Source organism: Prosopis cineraria, unplaced genomic scaffold, assembly GCF_029017545.1.
Source record: "Prosopis cineraria cultivar Desert tree isolate PC_DT_omini unplaced genomic scaffold, ASM2901754v1 PC1, whole genome shotgun sequence".
Lineage (NCBI taxonomy): Eukaryota > Viridiplantae > Streptophyta > Magnoliopsida > Fabales > Fabaceae > Prosopis > Prosopis cineraria.
The window spans coordinates 53,831,770-53,849,385 of NW_026555332.1; the positions used below are offsets into that span (position 1 = coordinate 53,831,770).

The window sequence follows — 17,616 nt, forward strand, 5'->3', positions numbered from 1 at the left end:
ATTATTTGTGAAAAAAATAACCATGGTATCTCTAAAAAAAGTCTAGTAATTTTGAAAGAGGAATACATGATTGTGTAGTATATTTTTTAACTCTCCTGCCTTAATATCTTCTTTTTTTTTTTTCTAAATATAATAAATTTATTTTTTACTTTTTAAAACAATCATTTCACAAAATCACAGATAAGAAATTAAGAATGCAAACAAAGAGGGAATAAATGAAGAAATCAGATCCTGTATGAATGTGCAAGCAGCCTTACCGTGTATCCAAGAGATCACAGTCTCATAAACCAACGGTAAAAATTCAATAAAATCTCTGACACACAATTTATGGTCCCAACCATAAATTAAGAAATACTCCAACATGGTCTAACAGCCAAGGCCGAGAAAACCAGGACCACCATTCTCTCATTCATGAATGATATGAACCAGAAATGACTTATCTTACACGGTCTGATTCAATCACTATTTCAATCTCCCACAAAATTTCTCATTTCTCTGTTTTATGCTTTTCTAACTTCCTGGGCATGCTTTTATGAAGTTGCAGAGAGGGAAGAGTGCATTTTCCTTGTTCTTTTATCAGATCCTACATATTCTGAAGAATGAAGATTAGAAATTCATTCAAGGACAGGGAGGGTGAGAATACAGGAAAAGAGAATCATCAATAACAGTTACTTTCTCGATGCTGAAAATTTCAACCAAGATGCACAATCAACTTTCATGAAGTTATAAATTCTATTTCTGGACCAGAAACATTAATGAAGTTTCACTATTTCGCCATTAAGAGTAAGCATGAAGACAGTGTAAATGCCCCATTCGTCTTCAAAACTAACCGGTAAGGTGTCAGATTATCTACCTTGTTGCCATTTCAATTTTCGAAGAATGCATCTTTGGTCCAGTCAACCTCAGTTCGGTTTGGTTGTTCAGCCCGCACTTATAAGACCTACAATATAATCCGTTTCCAATCTTATATATAAATCACATTGTAAAAAAAATAATGACCCTTATTTTTTCTATCAAATAATTATTAATTCTTTTTACAAGTAACTTTATATAAAAAAATATCATTAATTACTTTATTTTAATTTTACCCTTTTTCACAAATTTCTTTGAATAGACTATTGTTACAAGTTACGAATGAAATCAAGTCTTAAAAGATGATAAATTCAATAAAGATAAAATAGAACAATATTTGATAATATTAATAATTTAACTACTTATCTTTAATTTTAATGAGGTAATTAGAAGAATGTTTTAAAACGTGAGAGTAACAATTTTTTAGCTTTAGGATTGATTTTTTTTTTTTTTAACGCTTCAGAATTGACGGTGGGAAGGCCCGATGACAATATTCACGTGTTTATGGAAGATTATATGTCCATGACACTGCTACCATTTGTTCCCCATAGCTACTCCCGTAGTTCTTACATATAAAATATTTTTTAAAAGTTCATGTTATCCCTGAATATAAAGAATGCTATAATGTTTTTGAGTAATTAGTTAAGTTTGTTCTTGTTTTAAAAAAAATGAAAGAGACACAGTGTGCTGTAACCACTACAGCCTAATATTAATTGTGATATTATTAGTGACAAAATTAAAAAATTATAGTAATTTTATATAACTTCAATTAAATAATAAATTTTTATTAATATGCAGGATTCAATTAAAAATATTTTATATACAAGATCGGAGTTAAATTAAGATGCTTTTAAAAAAAATTTAACAACCCAAAATATAAAATATTTGAATAAAATTAAGATTTCATTAAGTATATTTATTTCAATATTATCATTTTGTGTGTGTGTGTATTATATATATATATTTAATTACTATCCCACACTCTTTTCAATATATTCTCTATGCTCAAATTTACAGAGAAGAGAGAGAATGTTTTTTTGAATCATATTTATAAGTCATCTTATTAAATTTTCATCATAAATTTCCTCATTTGTCCTCTATTAAATGCTGTTCAGAAAAAATATGTCATTAAAATATATATATTGAATAAAATAATTTCTAAACATAATTAATGAGTTTTAAAGTTTTTATTTATTCTAGTAAAATATGTTAAAAATAACCTATAAATAGAATAAAATGAGTATTAAATAAAAGATATTTTTGAATTTTTTGTCAAAAAATAAAATTATTAAATATATTTAATGAGATCTATTAATATATAAAATTTTATTAAAAGGTATCTTAATAATTTGAAAACGAAGACTACTATTTTCTTGGGGAGTTCGATGTGTCTGAACTCCGAAATAAAGGCATCCAACCCAACAGTCAAATCTATTTCGGAAAAGCACACATTAAGAATTAGTGGGTGATTCCCGTTCATGTGTCAAACACGCATAAAAAGAGCCATAAATAACAGTTTTAAGTTTTAACTGAGAACTTGAGCCTTAATTTTCCTGCGTCCAAAGGAATAGCAGTGGATGACAAAACGAAAAATATATTTCGATGCCAGCGCTTCTTGATTATTTTCACTACATGGAAAGATGAGGGGCAGAGTGAATCCCTGTAAGCTAAAAAGAATGACTGCATAATTGAATCCAAATAGAAAGATGCTCCCTATGGTGGTGGATGGGTAAATGATTAGCCAGGGAAGCATCACACAAACGATTAAGTGATAAGAAATGGTTCAGAAGTGAATAACAAGAATCAAAACCATAATTGAAAGAATTGTTAGCATCAATTCAAATGATTCGCTTATTGAAGAGGTGGAGGAGAAGTAGGTGGCGGGTGGGGCTTTCCCAATCCCACCCATGCAACAATGCCAACGGCCAAAATTATCCACCCAAATATGTCATACTTCAGATCACTGCTCTGCCTTTTCTTTTGGGTCTGAAAAAGAAAACAAATAGATCAGATGAAAAAATGAAATGAAAAGATTCAGAGAAATCAGAACTATATAGCATATCTCCTATAATCTGGCAATGATTTTTTTTCGACATCTATGTATGACCAAAAGTTAAACATATTCGCCATCATAGTCTACTAATTGGTGGCTGAAAATTTTAATGAAGGATGGTTTTTTTTTTTTCTGAAGTAATCAATTTAAACACAACTCAAACTCAGGTGTCAAAGCGAACCCTGAACCTCATGCCCACAAGGAGGTGGCATTGTTATTGAGACAACTTGCCATTGACTCAATGGAGAGTTCAAGTTCAAGATATGCTACAGCATCATAAATAATTGACAGTCCATGAACAAGCCAAAGCCAAAGAAAGAAATGGGATAACCATCTCATGAGATGCCTAGATCCCGACTCAAGTTCTTTACACACAACACGCACGCACATCAATTTAAAGGGTTGGTGTGATGAATTCTATTCAACGGGCGCCTTTTCCCGTGGCAGGTATGCCAGAGAGGACGGAAACCTAAGTATTCTATAGCACCTGATTCTTTACAAAGAAACATACAGAAAAGATGCATACTTGAATATCACCAAATTTCAACAGAAAGTATGACGAATTATAGGTAAAAGGCACCTTTTTCCTACTGCAGGCACGCCCCTTAAATGCATATGCAGATTAAAAACCTCAGCATGGTAAATGAACAATTAAACTCAGTTCCTTAATGTCCGTAGAAATAAAATTCAATAGTGCCTTTAACATAGGCTACAGATGCAAAAAGAAGTGAGGAGACAGATGTAATTCCGTGTCATAAGATTAACCACTAATTGTTCTTTTAAAAAAAGAAACTTATTGAAAGACAATAAAAATTGGAAGTCCCACCTTTGTGCCAGATGAAATAGAAGGTCCAGTCTCGGCTGCCTGCTGAGCAAAACCAGGCTCATGAATCTCTTTATGCATCTCACAAGCCTTGAGGAACAGGTGTTAGTAATTGAACCGATTAACATTTATTATCAAAAGATAGAGTATCTGGTGTCAAAAAAGTTGGTAAAGCACTTGATAAATTAAAATTTCAGTAGCGCTTTGTCTCTGTCAATCACTTTTGGTTATCTAAATATCTCTCGCTAAATTCTCCTCCAGGACAGACGTACAGGTGAAAATACATTCATGAAAAAATGAAGCGGTAACGCTCACCTCCATATCAGAAGATAAATGGCAATGCACAATCACAACAGCTGAATGAACGTGATGCCAAAATGTTATGGGAAAGAACATACCTTCGCAGTAACTTCCAAGGATTTACGATAAAGTTCATTCCCTGGATCCTAAACAACTCAGAAGTTCAAAACTATTTCAGAAAATGCTACAGCTAAATGAAGTGCTTCCCTAAGCATGGGTACAAGAGTGAAAGAATGATGGATGGTTCAAGTTCAAGTTCAAGAGATGCAAACATTACCTCATCAAAAGCTTGCTGAAAGTACTCAGATGCCCGATCAAAATAAACTTTTGCCATTTCTAGATCCGAAGTTAAAAATGCACGTGAAGTATGAGCATTTCCCAGGCACCAAAGAGCATCATGCTTCTTAGGATCGATCGTCAATGCCTCCTCCAGCTTCGAGATAGAATCTACAACAATGAACTCAGCGTCTTAAAATGAGATTCTATTGGCCGGAGACACATAAGCAGCCAGAGGATATTGCCAAAAAAAAAAAATATTCAGTAATAACCGCAATATAAAATGATCGAATTACAGTCATTATTCTAAATGAAAGCTTTGCGGTTTAAAAAAAAAAACAGAGAGAATAAAAAGGGCAACAAATTAGCACCTTCGACCATCTTCATCGCATCGGAATTACTCTGAAACTGAGACAACTCTAGCAAGGCGCTGCCCCATCTTGTCAAGTTCTACATGGATTAGGAAATAAGTTGCTATAAGCCAAAACGAACTCATCGATGCCATTGTCCACGCAATAAACAATGATAGTGCACTAATCTACTTCATCCATGGAACAAAATTAATATATTGAGAATAGAAAAGGGTATAAACAAAGAGCACTGACGTCAACATCTTGAGGATTTCCCGCGTAGTTGTCTTCAGCAGTCTTGCGGGCATGCTCAAAGAGTAAGAGTTGATCAAAATCCATCGTTTGACAGAGTATACTTCTAGGATTTTGGGTTTTGGGGATGATCAAATGAAGGAGAAGGGTTGATGGGAAGTTTATAGGTTGCTACTCCGGAGTTCAGTTTTAAAGGCTTCCGAAGCCCGTTTTCATTCTTCCGAGACACACTCTGGGCCTTGATCCGCTAACATTTACCTTCTCCACAGGTCAGTTTCGTGTGTGGCCCAGAAATAAACTGTTTAATATGATTTTTAAAAACATTACAAAGACAGCAGTCTAAACCCAAACAACAAAAGCTCAAAAAATAGAACGGCCCGGAATACTAACGCAAAGAAGAGCCTAAGGCCCAAAACGTTGCGTCTGGGGCTGGGATGGTATTGAAGATTTTAGAAGATTACATTCATATTAATTTGACCCTCATTAATTGGATTCAATGTCATACGCAAAAATTAATTGGTATTGGTAGTATCTTTATAAAGGAGCCTATCGATTTTCCCACAATAATTCCGAGAGTCCACCTCAGCTAAGTTCAGGACAAAATTTTCCTTCAATCTTATTAAACCAAAGAGAGAAGAACATTATTATATTCTTGTTGCTGTTATTATTATTAGTTGGCCAACGGTTATTGTTGTTGTTGTTGTCAGTAACATTATTGTATTTATGACGATTTGAAACCTGAAACCGAAATGCCTAGTGCAAGCCTTTCTTAATATCACCGAATGCGTATCTCTCAACTGCCCTTCACATCACGTCTTTCCAGCATATTGTCGGCACATCATGGAGCATTGGCATTGCAGCGACGTATACGGGAGCGTATACGTGGGGAGAATGTGCGTATATTAATTACTAATATATATATATATTCACACGTAATTTGAGGACAGCAAATGTCAATTGAAGATTTGCAGTATCGCACCACAACCTGGGCAAACACACCAATAATAATAATAATAATAATGATAATGATAATGATTTCAATTACAATAATGAAAATAATCATAACCATGATAATAGCATTGGCGATCCCGTGCTGTTGGACTAGGTGTACTAAGCTGTCTCGATGAGGATAATAAACCCGTAACGCCGAGGACGATGAGTCATGAGTTATTCTTCTTCTTCTTCTTCTTCTTTTTAAATATAGTTATTTAATTAGTTTTCATCTAAGTATTACTTAACTCAGTTAGAGGTAGTTATTCTAAAATTGATTTTTGTATTTATATGAACTCAAGTTTAAAATTTCACACATAAGCGACGGTAACATTTAACTAGGATCATCACGTGTTGGTTCATCTTCTATTTTATCGATTAACTACAACCAACAAGTGTTGGTTTGGGTAAAATGAGTCCTGATCAATTAAGTGTTGAGTTCAATTTTGTAAGAATACAAAAAATGTATTTGGAAGAGAGTTATCCTCAATTATTTTTAGTTGTATTCGAACAGTATTCTAATCCAACACACTCATATAATCGTGGTTGATTAGGTGTTGAGAATTGATTACCTTTAATAGGATGACATAACCAGTAAAAAAAAATATTTTCAATCTGTTATAAAGGTCACAATATTTTATAATACCATGTGTAACTCATTCTGTACAACTTTCAATGCAGTTTTAATTTGCTATTTCCCCCCCTAAAAATGCCCTCTTCACATAAAATCAAGACATGATATCCCTTCTGTAAAATTAGATAACACTACGGCTACTAATAGTACATGTGGCCCTTATTTTTTAGGAAGAATACAGTTAGATTCGAAAATACTTAATTAATGATAGGTAATTTCTGGATAATTTTTTTGCAAAATAAATTATAAATATCAATTTAAAAAACTATAAATAAAATTTTTTGTTACAATTTAAGAATTACATTTGATATTTAAATATCTATTTGTAATTAAAATTTCTGAATATATAATTACTTCAATTGATATTTTCAACTAATTTTTTAAAAAATTATTAAAATTTTAATTATCATTAATTTAAAATTTTAAAAACTGTCATCGCCACTATTTGTTATCAAATGAATTAAAAAAATAAAATGAATCACATTTTTTATATTTTTTAAAAAATGCGTTGTTCTCCCCCGACTTCCAAAAAGTGAACACCCGATTTTGTTTTTGGTAGAAAGTGGACACTCGAAATTAATTTACATTGATTTTGGCGTCGGTGTGGACCGTGGAGCCCGTTGGGCGCTGGATGGCAGGATGGATCACGTTAAATGCAGCCACGTCACTGCCACCAACCTAACCAAAGCTTCTCAAATGTAAAGAAATTCAAAATCACAGCATATGTGAATTCGGAGTGGCAAATTTTGTAATTCACAGAAAACTTCGTGGGCCTTTTCGGAACACGATACTTCACTGGCAATAAAATCCAGCCACCTGCTCTCAAACAGGGCTCTCTAGCGTCTTCTGGGTTTCACAGTCAAGTCGGCAAAAAGGTACTTTCTTCATCTAGATCTCCAAATCTAGGGTTTCCTCATTGTTTATACCGTTCTATGATTCTGTTCAAATCAGTTGCTTAAGTCTCTTGCTCAAATTTGTTGCCATTAGCTTCTCTTCGCTTACATCCGGATATTTGTTCGGTTCACTATGCTGATTTCGCCTTGCCTTTATAGACCTTCACTTCTTATATTTGGGCATGATTGCCTATGATCTTTCAGGTAGTTTTTTTTTGTAGGGGTAATTCTTGTCTTAGTTGATTGATATTATGAAGTCTATATTTCTAATTTGTAGCCAGACATGGAGCTTTAAAAAAATTAATTTGGTTCTATTGTTCACTTGGTCTTGGGGTAATTGGATAAGGAAAGTGGGTTCTAATCTGAAGAAAGAAGTTCTTTCGTTTATATATTTTCGAGTGGTTTTTAGGATCTGACCTCCGTCCCGTTAAAGTGTTTAGTGCTTCTTTTAGTCCTTCGGTAATTATGGTTACCTGATTGTATTGAGTGTTGTACAATTTGCATGATGGTATAACCGGACCCTCTTTCTAGGAAAAATATTTAATCCTGTCACTTTAAGTTGAAAATATTTTATATTGAGAGACGTTAAATTTTGAAATTCCTCTGAAGGAACCAAGGGCACCAAAAAAAATAAAATCATCTTCTTAAATTTGGGGCTTTTAATTCTTAATAATATTGATTTTATTGTCTTTGAATATAAACATTGAAGACATTAGCTCGGATTTTTCCTTACTTAGTTGTTTAAAGTAGTTTACCAATTGAAATTTGAACCGTGTGTGTGTAGTTTCAAAAAATTAGGGTGCACATGAGCGTTGTTTTTTTCTTGACCGCTGTGTATGAACATTGTTGAAGCATGACTTTTGAATTTGGACTTGATTTTTGTTGGGTGTAATAGCTTGATATTCTGGTGCGCTGGTGCATTGCACCGCCACAACACTTGTCTTGTCTTACGCGTTGCTACACTTTTTTCTGGTTTAATCTAACAAGTGCAGGCGGCCTTTAAATTCTACCTTGGTTTCAAAAGATGGACAGCATGCACAGCTTCTGGCAATTGGGGGATGAGCTTCGGGGACACTCAAAAACATCAGAGGACCATAAGTGGTTGATGGTTGCTTCTAAATTGGCTGAACAAACTAGGTCAAAGGGAGAGCGTGTTAATAACCTTGACCTTTCGAAAGGCCCAATAGAAACTAGGTCAAGGGATAAGTTTGGGATCCAAGAAGATAATAAATTTGACTCTCTGAACTTCAGCATGCTGAACCTGGAATCTAAGTTTACTGAAAATGTGGGAAAAAGTTCCCTCAGAAGTGGAGTTTATAATATGAATGCAGTGTACCCAAAAAGCAATGCAGGCTTAGTGGTGAACATTAACGGCAACAAGTTTAACAACCATCTTCAGAACAACAAAGAGTCCAACAATAATGGAAACAACAATAACAACAATGAGAACACCAGCACAAATGCGACTGACAAAAGGTTCAAGACCTTGCCTGCATCAGAGACACTCCCACGAAATGAGGTGCTTGGTGGATACATCTTTGTCTGTAACAATGACACGATGCAAGAAGACTTGAAGCGTCAGCTATTTGGTAAATTTCATTCATACTTTGCTGGTTTGATTTTCCTAAGTTAAAAGGTATCTATGTGAAAATTGTTTCGAAGGTTTTGACACCTTTAGTTTGACCATATTGCACTAGGAGGGTTACACATTGCATGGACATTTTTATCCTAGTTTGGATTTGAAGTTGTCCGTGTGTTAAGATTGCTTTTGACCACCCCAATCTGGCATGGACAATGTATAAGAGCATAAGCAGATTATTTATGGTTTATTCATGTTTCTGCTGTTAATATAATTAGCCAAATTATCTTGTGGGCTAACTGTTTCAATCTATTTGTAGGTTTGCCACCAAGATATCGGGATTCTGTTAGGGCAATAACACCAGGGCTACCTCTTTTCCTTTATAACTACACTACTCATCAGTTGCATGGCGTCTTTGAGGTGGGTTCTATTCAATTTTTTCTGTACAGGATATTGGCTAAAAGTTTCAGGTTGATAGAAGAATATAAAAAAGAGATTAGTTGAGTTCCTTACTTTTAAGTATCTGTTGGTGCAGGCTGCAAGTTTTGGGGGCTCTAACATAGATCCAACTGCGTGGGAGGACAAAAAATGCAAAGGCGAGTCAAGGTTTCCAGCTCAGGTAGAATCTTGGGAAGGGTTCGTATTTTAATTTGTATCTAAGATATTAAAAGAAATGAGGAGGATTCTATTCATCTTTATATGTAGGTGAGGATCCGTGTTCGGAAACTTTGCAATGCGCTGGAAGAAGATGCATTCAGGCCAGTCTTACATCACTACGATGGTCCAAAATTTCGTCTTGAGCTGTCAGTTCCTGAGGTAAAGAGAGAATATTTCATTTCAAGCAAAACTGGTTTGTGAAAAATTGAGCAAAAGAGAAAGCAAATGGGACTGAGGTTTTCTATGGTGGTGATTTGCATTGCAGACCCTGAATCTGTTAGACCTATGCGAACAAGCAGGCTCAACAGCATAAGCACCCGTCGGAACATGCAATATACTAGGTAGGTTTTGGTGTGCTAGCTGTGTGCGTTTGGCAAGTTTTCCGTGAAGCGTAAGCTTGGAAACTAGGATGTTTGGAAATCTCATCTTTTGGGGATTTCGGATGAAGTGATGCGACGCTGCTGAATAAATGCTCTGTGGTGTCGCTTGGAAGACGCTTGGTAGCTGATGTATGACATTTGATACCACCGTTGTAATATTTTGTTGCAGAGTCGCTGTGGCGTCTAGAGAATGACAGCCATATTTGTGGGTGAAAATTTGTGTATTCTTGTTCAGTTGGAAGAAAAAGTACTTTATGTACAAGTATAACTACACTATCGAGTTTGTAGAACTACTTTTCTGCTCGATTTCTATCGGGTCATCTAAATCAAAATGGTCACTCATTTTAGGCCGCGATGCGAACTTTTATGGCTTCGTTTTGTAAATGCAGTTGCAAATTAGGAGTTGATTGTGTCAGCGTATAGGAACTGTCTCTGTGGCGCGCGAAGGATGGCACATAAGTGCACTCGCTCCTGGTGCAGTGAAGGGGATGCCACTGGTTAATGGTGTTGATCAACTGGTTGCAGCCACAATGGAGAACATGACAGCATTGGAAAAATCAAAGATAGCTGTTTTCCGCTTAGTAAATGAAATGAAAGTAAATAGAGACTAGCTTTGATGAGCTCAGACATCAATAAGAATAATTTCAAGAACCATGTGAATAGCGGGTGAAGCGAATAAATAAAGACTAGCTATGATAAGCTTCTAACTAAGCCTGCTTGGCGCGAAGACTATGAATGATTGGTAATGTATCGCGTCTATTTCTCCTCTAATATTCACGAATCTAATCCTAAGCTCTCCTGATATCACCTTATTAAAAATTAATTCATTCGTTTTACTCGAATGGCATCTTCATTTTTTCCAGCTTCTCTATCACAAGTCAAATTGTTGTAGCTAAACAGTCTCTCGCTTTCTGCTTTCCCACGATTCGCCTGGAACTGGAATGGTGCGCATAGTTGGTAGACCACACTTGCAAGTCTCCTTTCCCCACTTGCCTTCCATTAACCCCTGAGCTATACTTTATTAATCGTCTTTGACCCTGGACCCTTCATTAGCAGTAAACTTCCATTATATCTTGTCCGGATTGTCTTGGACGTGGCGTCTTGATCACTGCCAACTTCTTAAGAGTTTCACTAGCTAGTCACCCTATTCCTTCCAATCTCATACTGTATTCGCCCAAAATAAAGGGTTGACCTTCAAACTAACCCACCAATTACCAATATTTAATAGGAAGAATTGTATTTAAAAACCACTAAAGAAATTATTTACAAAAACTATCAATAAATCACATTTTCATTTTAACAATTTATTTTATTTTTGTCCTTATTTATAAATAATTTCATTGAGTTGTCCTCAGATAAGATTTTCTTATTTAATATGATGATACACATCCTCTCTCTCTCTCTCTCTGCGTGTGTGTGTGTGTCTCTCTCTCTCTGTGTGAGAGCGGCGCGCGCGCGCGTTCAGTCTCGGGCACTTTATAATGCATAGGTTTCGTATTGCCTTCTTGAGGCGTTTTGGAACATCTTGGAGGAAAAAAAATGACACACATACTAGACACATCGTAAAACATAGTGCATATAACTCGTATACTTATCTGATATACACACTTTTTTTTCCCAACAAGAATTAGTAGCAAGACTTGGACCCACACGTCGTCCGAATGATGAAACGAGACAAGTGGCGTAAATAGTATTGCATGAAATATGATTTCTAGAATCCACAACAAAATGAGAACATAAAAGTTTTTTTACCCACATTTTATATAGAAGCCAGTAACATGCAATGGTTGTCAGGTCTTCTGGGTTGCACTGGTAAACTTCACTAATCATCCCCCAAGACACTAATCGAGCCGCCTCAGAGACTCCGCAGACATAAGAAATGTGCGAATTCTTTGCAATAGCTCAGCCTTTATGGAATCAGGAATCGATGCTGCAAGTGAGAAATGAGAGGTTTTGCCTTGTCAGTACTCAGAATAATATATCAATGATGAAACATGGGCATCGCCATTCCTGGCACCCTCCCAACAGGAATTGACTGTATGCTCTTCAATGACATGACCAAAATTTCTAGCAACATTGACAAAATGTTGGGAGATATTTGCCATGAGGTGTTTAAGCAAGTTAGAAGTAATCTATGACAGAAAATAAATGTATCTATTCGAGAAGCAATTAATTTAATACCTCTGCCCTTTGGAGTGATAACATGAACCAGCTCATCGACAGTAACATTATTCCTCCCTTTCTTCTTAACAAAAGCCCTGCGTTAAAAAGCAAGCAAAGATTAATCCCAACACTGAGAAGCCACATAAACGAGGAACACACACAAGCATGCGGGATCAATTTGTAACAGCTGGATACAGGAGGAAAGAATTCATACAATCGTCTAAAATCCTTACAAGCCAGGACAGAACCGAAGTGCAAAGAAAGATATGGAGGGGGGAGTGCTTTATGGGACTATCCACTTATGTCATGTGTGATACAACAAAGCTTCAATAGAAGCAATTTTGCATCTATACCAGAAAAACAAAAATCAAGAGCCAGATATCACCCAAGAGCTGAAGGCACATAATACATTGCACTGAGCCAATAACAATTACCACGGAAGTGTTTTAAACGTTTAAGGCAGTGCAAAAAAAAAAAATTATAGCGCTAAAGATATTGATATGGTAACTAGATGTTGGCATTGGTCATAGATACATTAACCCAAAAAACGGCATTCCTAGAAGCCTACAAAATCCTTCCATGTCTAATAATAAGTGATCCTTCTTAACATTAAAATGAAGATGGATGTTTAACTATAAATATCCATCTTCCGTTTGCTCATATTCCCCTTGTGAGTAAGGGCATGTTAGAGAATGAAATACAATACTCTGCTTCTATAAAATTTTAGGACTTCCAAAAGAGCCATAAGGGATGGATAGGGCAATAATTACTCAAAAAGCATGGAGTAGTGAGTTTGCTTGTTCTCAAATAAAACTTCTGGTTCAAAAATTACGTTCTTTTACTGAATTTCAGTTCTACAAAGAAGAGCCCGATAAGCGGAATGCTGCCATATATAACGTCAGCCAAAACTACAGGTAACATGAGCAAAGCAACCTTATACAGACTTTCATATATTCCAAGATTCTCTCTTGAGACAAATTAGAGCGATAGAGTACCTGCAAAGAGCTTTCATGTCATCCTTCCAGCCACATTCTACAAGTCTTTCCCTCAAAAGTTCCATCAGCCGTTCTTTCTCTCCAGTCTCGACCAACTGAGCTGACAATAAACGAATCATGAAGTAACGATAAAGAACAGCAAACGACTTTCTTTTCAAGAGACTAACTGAAAGCATACAAAAGATTGACTTCTAACCTAACTTGAGGAACGAAAATAAAGATCAAACCTTGATATTTATGAGCTCTTGAAGCGTGGGCTCCCTTTCCGGAGGATTTTCTAGCACATCTGGTGTGGGAGGTCGATTCACCGATGTTTTCGGCTTCCTTTTAGGTCACAAAACAATGAAGAAAGCTTAATTACTGGCTATCGCTAAACTTATAACAAGAACAAGAACTAAGATCCCAAAAGCGTCTCAATCAAGGATGAGACACATTAGTAGTTATAAGAACACTCTTTCAGAGTTCGTTAATTTTTCTAGAAATTACGGGGGGAAATATAGATCAGATTGCGGGGAGCTCACATGCTTCCGAAAAATCAGGCAATTAGAGATTGATTTCTGCAATATTTGGATGTGAAGATTTCTCACGAGGGGAAGAAAACTAGCCGCGACCGCCGAGCGAAAAGGAGTTCGTCCGGACCGGAGTGACAACGCCTTAGCCTCCACCGCCTATGGCCTAGGCCTAACCTATATTTGTCATTTTTCTTTTTTTCTTTTTTTATTTTTGCCGCTATACTGTTTTTTTGACCAGATTGCCGCTATACTGTTAACAATTACAAGGTTTTTTTTTTTTTGAAAAAAAATAGTATCGCGTTAAAAAATACATAAGGTATTTTATATTTTTCAAAAGGATAAATTTTTAAAAAATATTTTCCATTAAGAATTAATAAATTTTTTTAATTAAAACAACATGAAAAAGTTTACAATTGTTATTAAATAGTTTATCGATAGATATTTATATTTATCTGAGCAGCCCTTGCTTCGAGGCTCCACATCGTAAACGACAGTTCGTTTAGGCAGGAACCCAGCTCACTATGGGTGAAGGAACTTTCATGTAAAGCATTACATTTTCACGAAATTATCGTTATTGGTAAAAGGATGTTTCCCAATTTTTTTTATTTAAACTGATATTAAATCAGAGAGAGTCATTGAGAATTTTAATTCAAGAATGATGAAAAGAAAAAATGAGAGTAGGAGAAAATGAGAGGCTCTCATGCTCGTGACAGAGCATCATCCACAATATTATCGACATTATACTATGTGCCTGTGTTGTAAGTTATTCACATCTTTCGAGCCTGCGTAAAGTTTGAGTAATATTGTGTGCACATTTTTGTTTTTTGCTAACTGTATATACTCTGAAGATTAAAAAAATATAAAATATTTTTAATTAAATTTTATTCTTAATAAAATAATTATTTATTTTTAAACTAACACAATTTTTTCATATACATCCCTATTTAATAGGCCTTTCATTCTAAAATAAATGTAGAGTGATTTATTCATTAAGAATATTTTAAAAAATTGATTATATATTAAAATAATTTACATTTTAAAAACCTCAACCTATCAAAAAATATCTTTTAATTTTTAAACGGAATACATAATATCGATACTATTGAGAAAAAGGTAAAAAGAAAAAAATTATAGAACCGATGCCAACATATATGTACGTATAGTACACATTCTTTCATTGCATGAAAGGTTTAAAATATTAATGAATCATAGATATCATAATTTATAAATACTACAACTTTTAACTTTAAAAATTCAGCATCGTGCATATGCAATGCTGACGCTATTGAAAGGAGGGGTGATAAAACTAAAAATTAATGTGATCAATACTCTTGCGAAAAAATATGATAAGTCATATTGTCATAGGGACAATGTAATGTAATTTCTTTTATCATAGGGACATTGTAATTTTTAATCCCTCATGCTTGGGAGAATTATTGACTAAGTCATTTAAGTTTAATTTTTGTTATTTTAATCTTTAATATTTCATAAATTTATCTAAATAGTATACTTAATTTTATATGTAAAATTAACGCTATTAAATTATATTGACATGGCTAACAGAACGATGATATAACTGTCATGCAAATCAATAACGTGACAAGCAATAATGTCACGAAATAGGAGAGAGAGAATCGAGGTTTGTGAGAAATCTATCATGAAAAAAATTTAATATCTTTAGGTAACTTGTAGAAGGACAAAAGGGAGAACTGCAAGTGATTTAATTACTAATATGTCTCAAAAAAATTAAAACTTTAGTGTAGATCAGGAAAATTAAAATGAAAATAATTTTATCAGTGAAAAATTTAAAATATCCTTCACTTTTTAATTTTATCTAAAATGTAAAATAATTTGTTATTAATTTTCTTACTTCACTTATTAATTTATCAATATAAGCTGTAAATTATATGAATTGATCTATCAATAATTATACAAGATTTGACATTAGTTGTTCAAGCAATAATATCAGTTGTAATTTATAACTCATATTAGTAAATTAATAAGTAAAATTAAAAAATTAATAACTAATACTTATATCTCAAACAAAAGTAATAAGTAAAAGATATTTTAATTTTTTATTATTAAAATTATTTTTACCTTAATCCTCACAGGATCAAAACTAAATTGAAATGTTAATATATATTTTTTTAGAACCAAAGTACCAAGTCTGGCGTGTGGAAGAGTAAAGGAAAATTGAAAATGAAAGGACAAATGCAAATTAAAAGGTCAGCTTCAAAAAAAATTGAAAATATAAAGAAAAAAAAACTTTTCATCAATTTCACCATCTTATTATTGTGACTAACTCCCTCCCATCACTTTCAATCATTTTACATATATTTTTTAAATTTATATTATAAAAAATTAAGATGTGCTTTTTATCACGTTAATCAACAAATGATACAATTAAAAAAGTAATTTAATTATTATAAAATATTTTATATTTTAAATAAAAATTTACTTCTATAAAATATGTTATAGATAGAATTGGAGGGAGTAAGTTCTTAAAATGCCCAAAGAAGAATGTGACTCGGGAAAAGGATTATTTTTTATGTAATCTGTCAATATCTTTTTCTATTTAACAGTATCGCTGATTCATTATTTGATACATAAAAATTACTCTGTTATTTTAACTTTATTTCAGTTGGATTATGTTAGAATATTTATATAGATTTACATTAATTAATAAGTCTAAGTAAATTAGTCCTTATAATTTTGTGTGGATCGTGATGGGTGGACCACACAAGTGAGTTTAATAGGTAGAGGCCCAACCCACAATCCAATAGTCGTCAATTACTTTCTATCTCTTAACTGACTGAGTTAGAGATAATAAAAACTAATTGTTTAACTATTTAATAAAACAGTTATTAATCTGATCTTTATAAGTGGATTAGTTGATAATTATTAGATACACGATACATTTTCTTCTACTCCATTATTTCTGCATTCTCTGAAAACTTTGGGGATCAGTGGGTTGTGTGTCTGTCTACACTTGAGATAATCAAGCTTTCCTAAACGATCAATGAATTTTTCAAGTATATACGTTTTTTAATTCTATCTTATTAGATCATATAAGAATTGATATATTAGATTTAACTGAATAAGTGAAAGGTATCTATTAATGTGAATGCATGACTCAGGCACTTAAAACGTGAATGGCGTCAAGTCTGTTGCAAAAGCTTGAACTATTCACATTTATTGGCCTTGCAAGTCCATGAAACTCCTGCAACTCTGACAAGGAACATTCTACAAGGTGTTCTTGCCTGCATTCTGTCACTTATTCCACAAGATGTCACCTTGCAAGTTCGGGAAACTCATCCTGCAACTTATTTGTCAGTTGCAAGGAATGAAAGCTCAAGACATGTGAATTGTTTTTGACCGTTTCTGATTTGTGGCATCAAGGTATGGTATAGCATATTCCTGTAAATACACAGTCTCATGGCTCTTGCAGAACATAATACATTGAAACAGCAAGTCAAATACTGGCTGGTGCTTCTTCATCAACCATGGCTTTCCATCTTGTCTTGTTAGCTCTCGTTTGTTTGAGCGGTGCTTCCGCCATAACTAGTGAAGCCTCATCCCTGCTTGCTGCAAAACCAAAACCTCAAACCGCCTTGTCTCCCCTTAGTGAGGAACCAAAGCCTTCACATATTTTAAATTCCTTGCACATAAATGGTGAAGCCTCATTCTCGCTTGGTGAAGAGCTAAAACCTCCAATCTTCTTGTTGCCTTCTAGTGAGGGACCAAGACTTCCATATGTTTTAGAGCCCAGACATATGAGTGGAGCTCCGTCCCCGCTCGATGAAGATCCAGAACCTCCAACCATCCCATTATGGCTCGATGAGGAACCAACAACTGCACACATTTCAAAAACATTGTTCCCACTTCATGAGGAGCCAAAACCTTCACA

At 34.3% G+C, this 17,616-nt stretch overlaps 3 protein-coding genes across 4 annotated transcripts; 1 reads left to right on the forward strand and 2 right to left on the reverse strand.

The window, feature by feature from the left end:
- Window positions 1–2,515: 2,515 nt before the first annotated feature.
- Window positions 2,516–5,048, reverse strand: LOC129293167 (mitochondrial import receptor subunit TOM20-like). Its single transcript, XM_054930974.1, has 6 exons — window positions 4,910–5,048; window positions 4,676–4,754; window positions 4,306–4,475; window positions 4,127–4,174; window positions 3,732–3,818; window positions 2,516–2,838 (listed from the first exon to the last, which is right to left on the reverse strand). The coding sequence occupies exons 1-6, from the start codon at window positions 4,991–4,993 to the stop codon at window positions 2,704–2,706; spliced, it is 603 nt and encodes a 200-aa protein (XP_054786949.1). The 5' UTR covers window positions 4,994–5,048; the 3' UTR covers window positions 2,516–2,703.
- A 2,205-nt stretch (window positions 5,049–7,253) lies between these two features.
- LOC129291652 (B2 protein) lies at window positions 7,254–10,400 on the forward strand. 2 transcript variants are annotated; one of them, XM_054929136.1, is made up of 6 exons: window positions 7,254–7,405; window positions 8,416–9,012; window positions 9,322–9,422; window positions 9,538–9,621; window positions 9,708–9,818; window positions 9,925–10,400. In XM_054929136.1, the coding sequence occupies exons 2-6, from the start codon at window positions 8,448–8,450 to the stop codon at window positions 9,970–9,972; spliced, it is 909 nt and encodes a 302-aa protein (XP_054785111.1). In that variant the 5' UTR covers window positions 7,254–7,405; window positions 8,416–8,447; the 3' UTR covers window positions 9,973–10,400. The 2 variants fall into 2 exon arrangements, with proteins under 2 accessions (XP_054785111.1, XP_054785116.1); XM_054929141.1 differs by having other exon boundaries at window positions 7,280–7,405; window positions 8,448–9,012.
- A 1,191-nt stretch (window positions 10,401–11,591) lies between these two features.
- LOC129290473 (transcription and mRNA export factor ENY2) lies at window positions 11,592–13,879 on the reverse strand. The gene is made up of 5 exons (XM_054927253.1): window positions 13,719–13,879; window positions 13,425–13,521; window positions 13,198–13,292; window positions 12,221–12,297; window positions 11,592–11,969 (listed from the first exon to the last, which is right to left on the reverse strand). Coding segments are annotated over exons 1-5 (360 nt in total). The 5' UTR covers window positions 13,721–13,879; the 3' UTR covers window positions 11,592–11,880.
- Window positions 13,880–17,616: the final 3,737 nt, after the last annotated feature.

Bases quoted from the DNA above. Each gene is read 5' to 3' on its own strand.
- LOC129290473 (XM_054927253.1), bottom strand. The intron at 13,293-13,424 runs GTTTGATCTTTA...TTGTCAGCTCAG, and splicing joins AAGAGCTCATAAATATCAAG to TTGGTCGAGACTGGAGAGAA. The intron at 12,298-13,197 runs GTACTCTATCGC...TTTTTAACGCAG, and splicing joins GACATGAAAGCTCTTTGCAG to GGCTTTTGTTAAGAAGAAAG.
- LOC129291652 (XM_054929136.1), top strand. From the start codon at position 8,448: ATGGACAGCATGCACAGCTTCTGGCAATTGGGGGATGAGCTTCGGGGA. The intron at 9,423-9,537 runs GTGGGTTCTATT...CTGTTGGTGCAG, and splicing joins AGTTGCATGGCGTCTTTGAG to GCTGCAAGTTTTGGGGGCTC. The intron at 9,819-9,924 runs GTAAAGAGAGAA...TTTGCATTGCAG, and splicing joins TTGAGCTGTCAGTTCCTGAG to ACCCTGAATCTGTTAGACCT.
- LOC129293167 (XM_054930974.1), bottom strand. From the start codon at position 4,993: ATGGATTTTGATCAACTCTTACTCTTTGAGCATGCCCGCAAGACTGCT. The intron at 3,819-4,126 runs GTATGTTCTTTC...CTGTTCCTCAAG, and splicing joins CCTTGGAAGTTACTGCGAAG to GCTTGTGAGATGCATAAAGA. The intron at 2,839-3,731 runs GTGGGACTTCCA...TTTCTTTTTCAG, and splicing joins CTATTTCATCTGGCACAAAG to ACCCAAAAGAAAAGGCAGAG.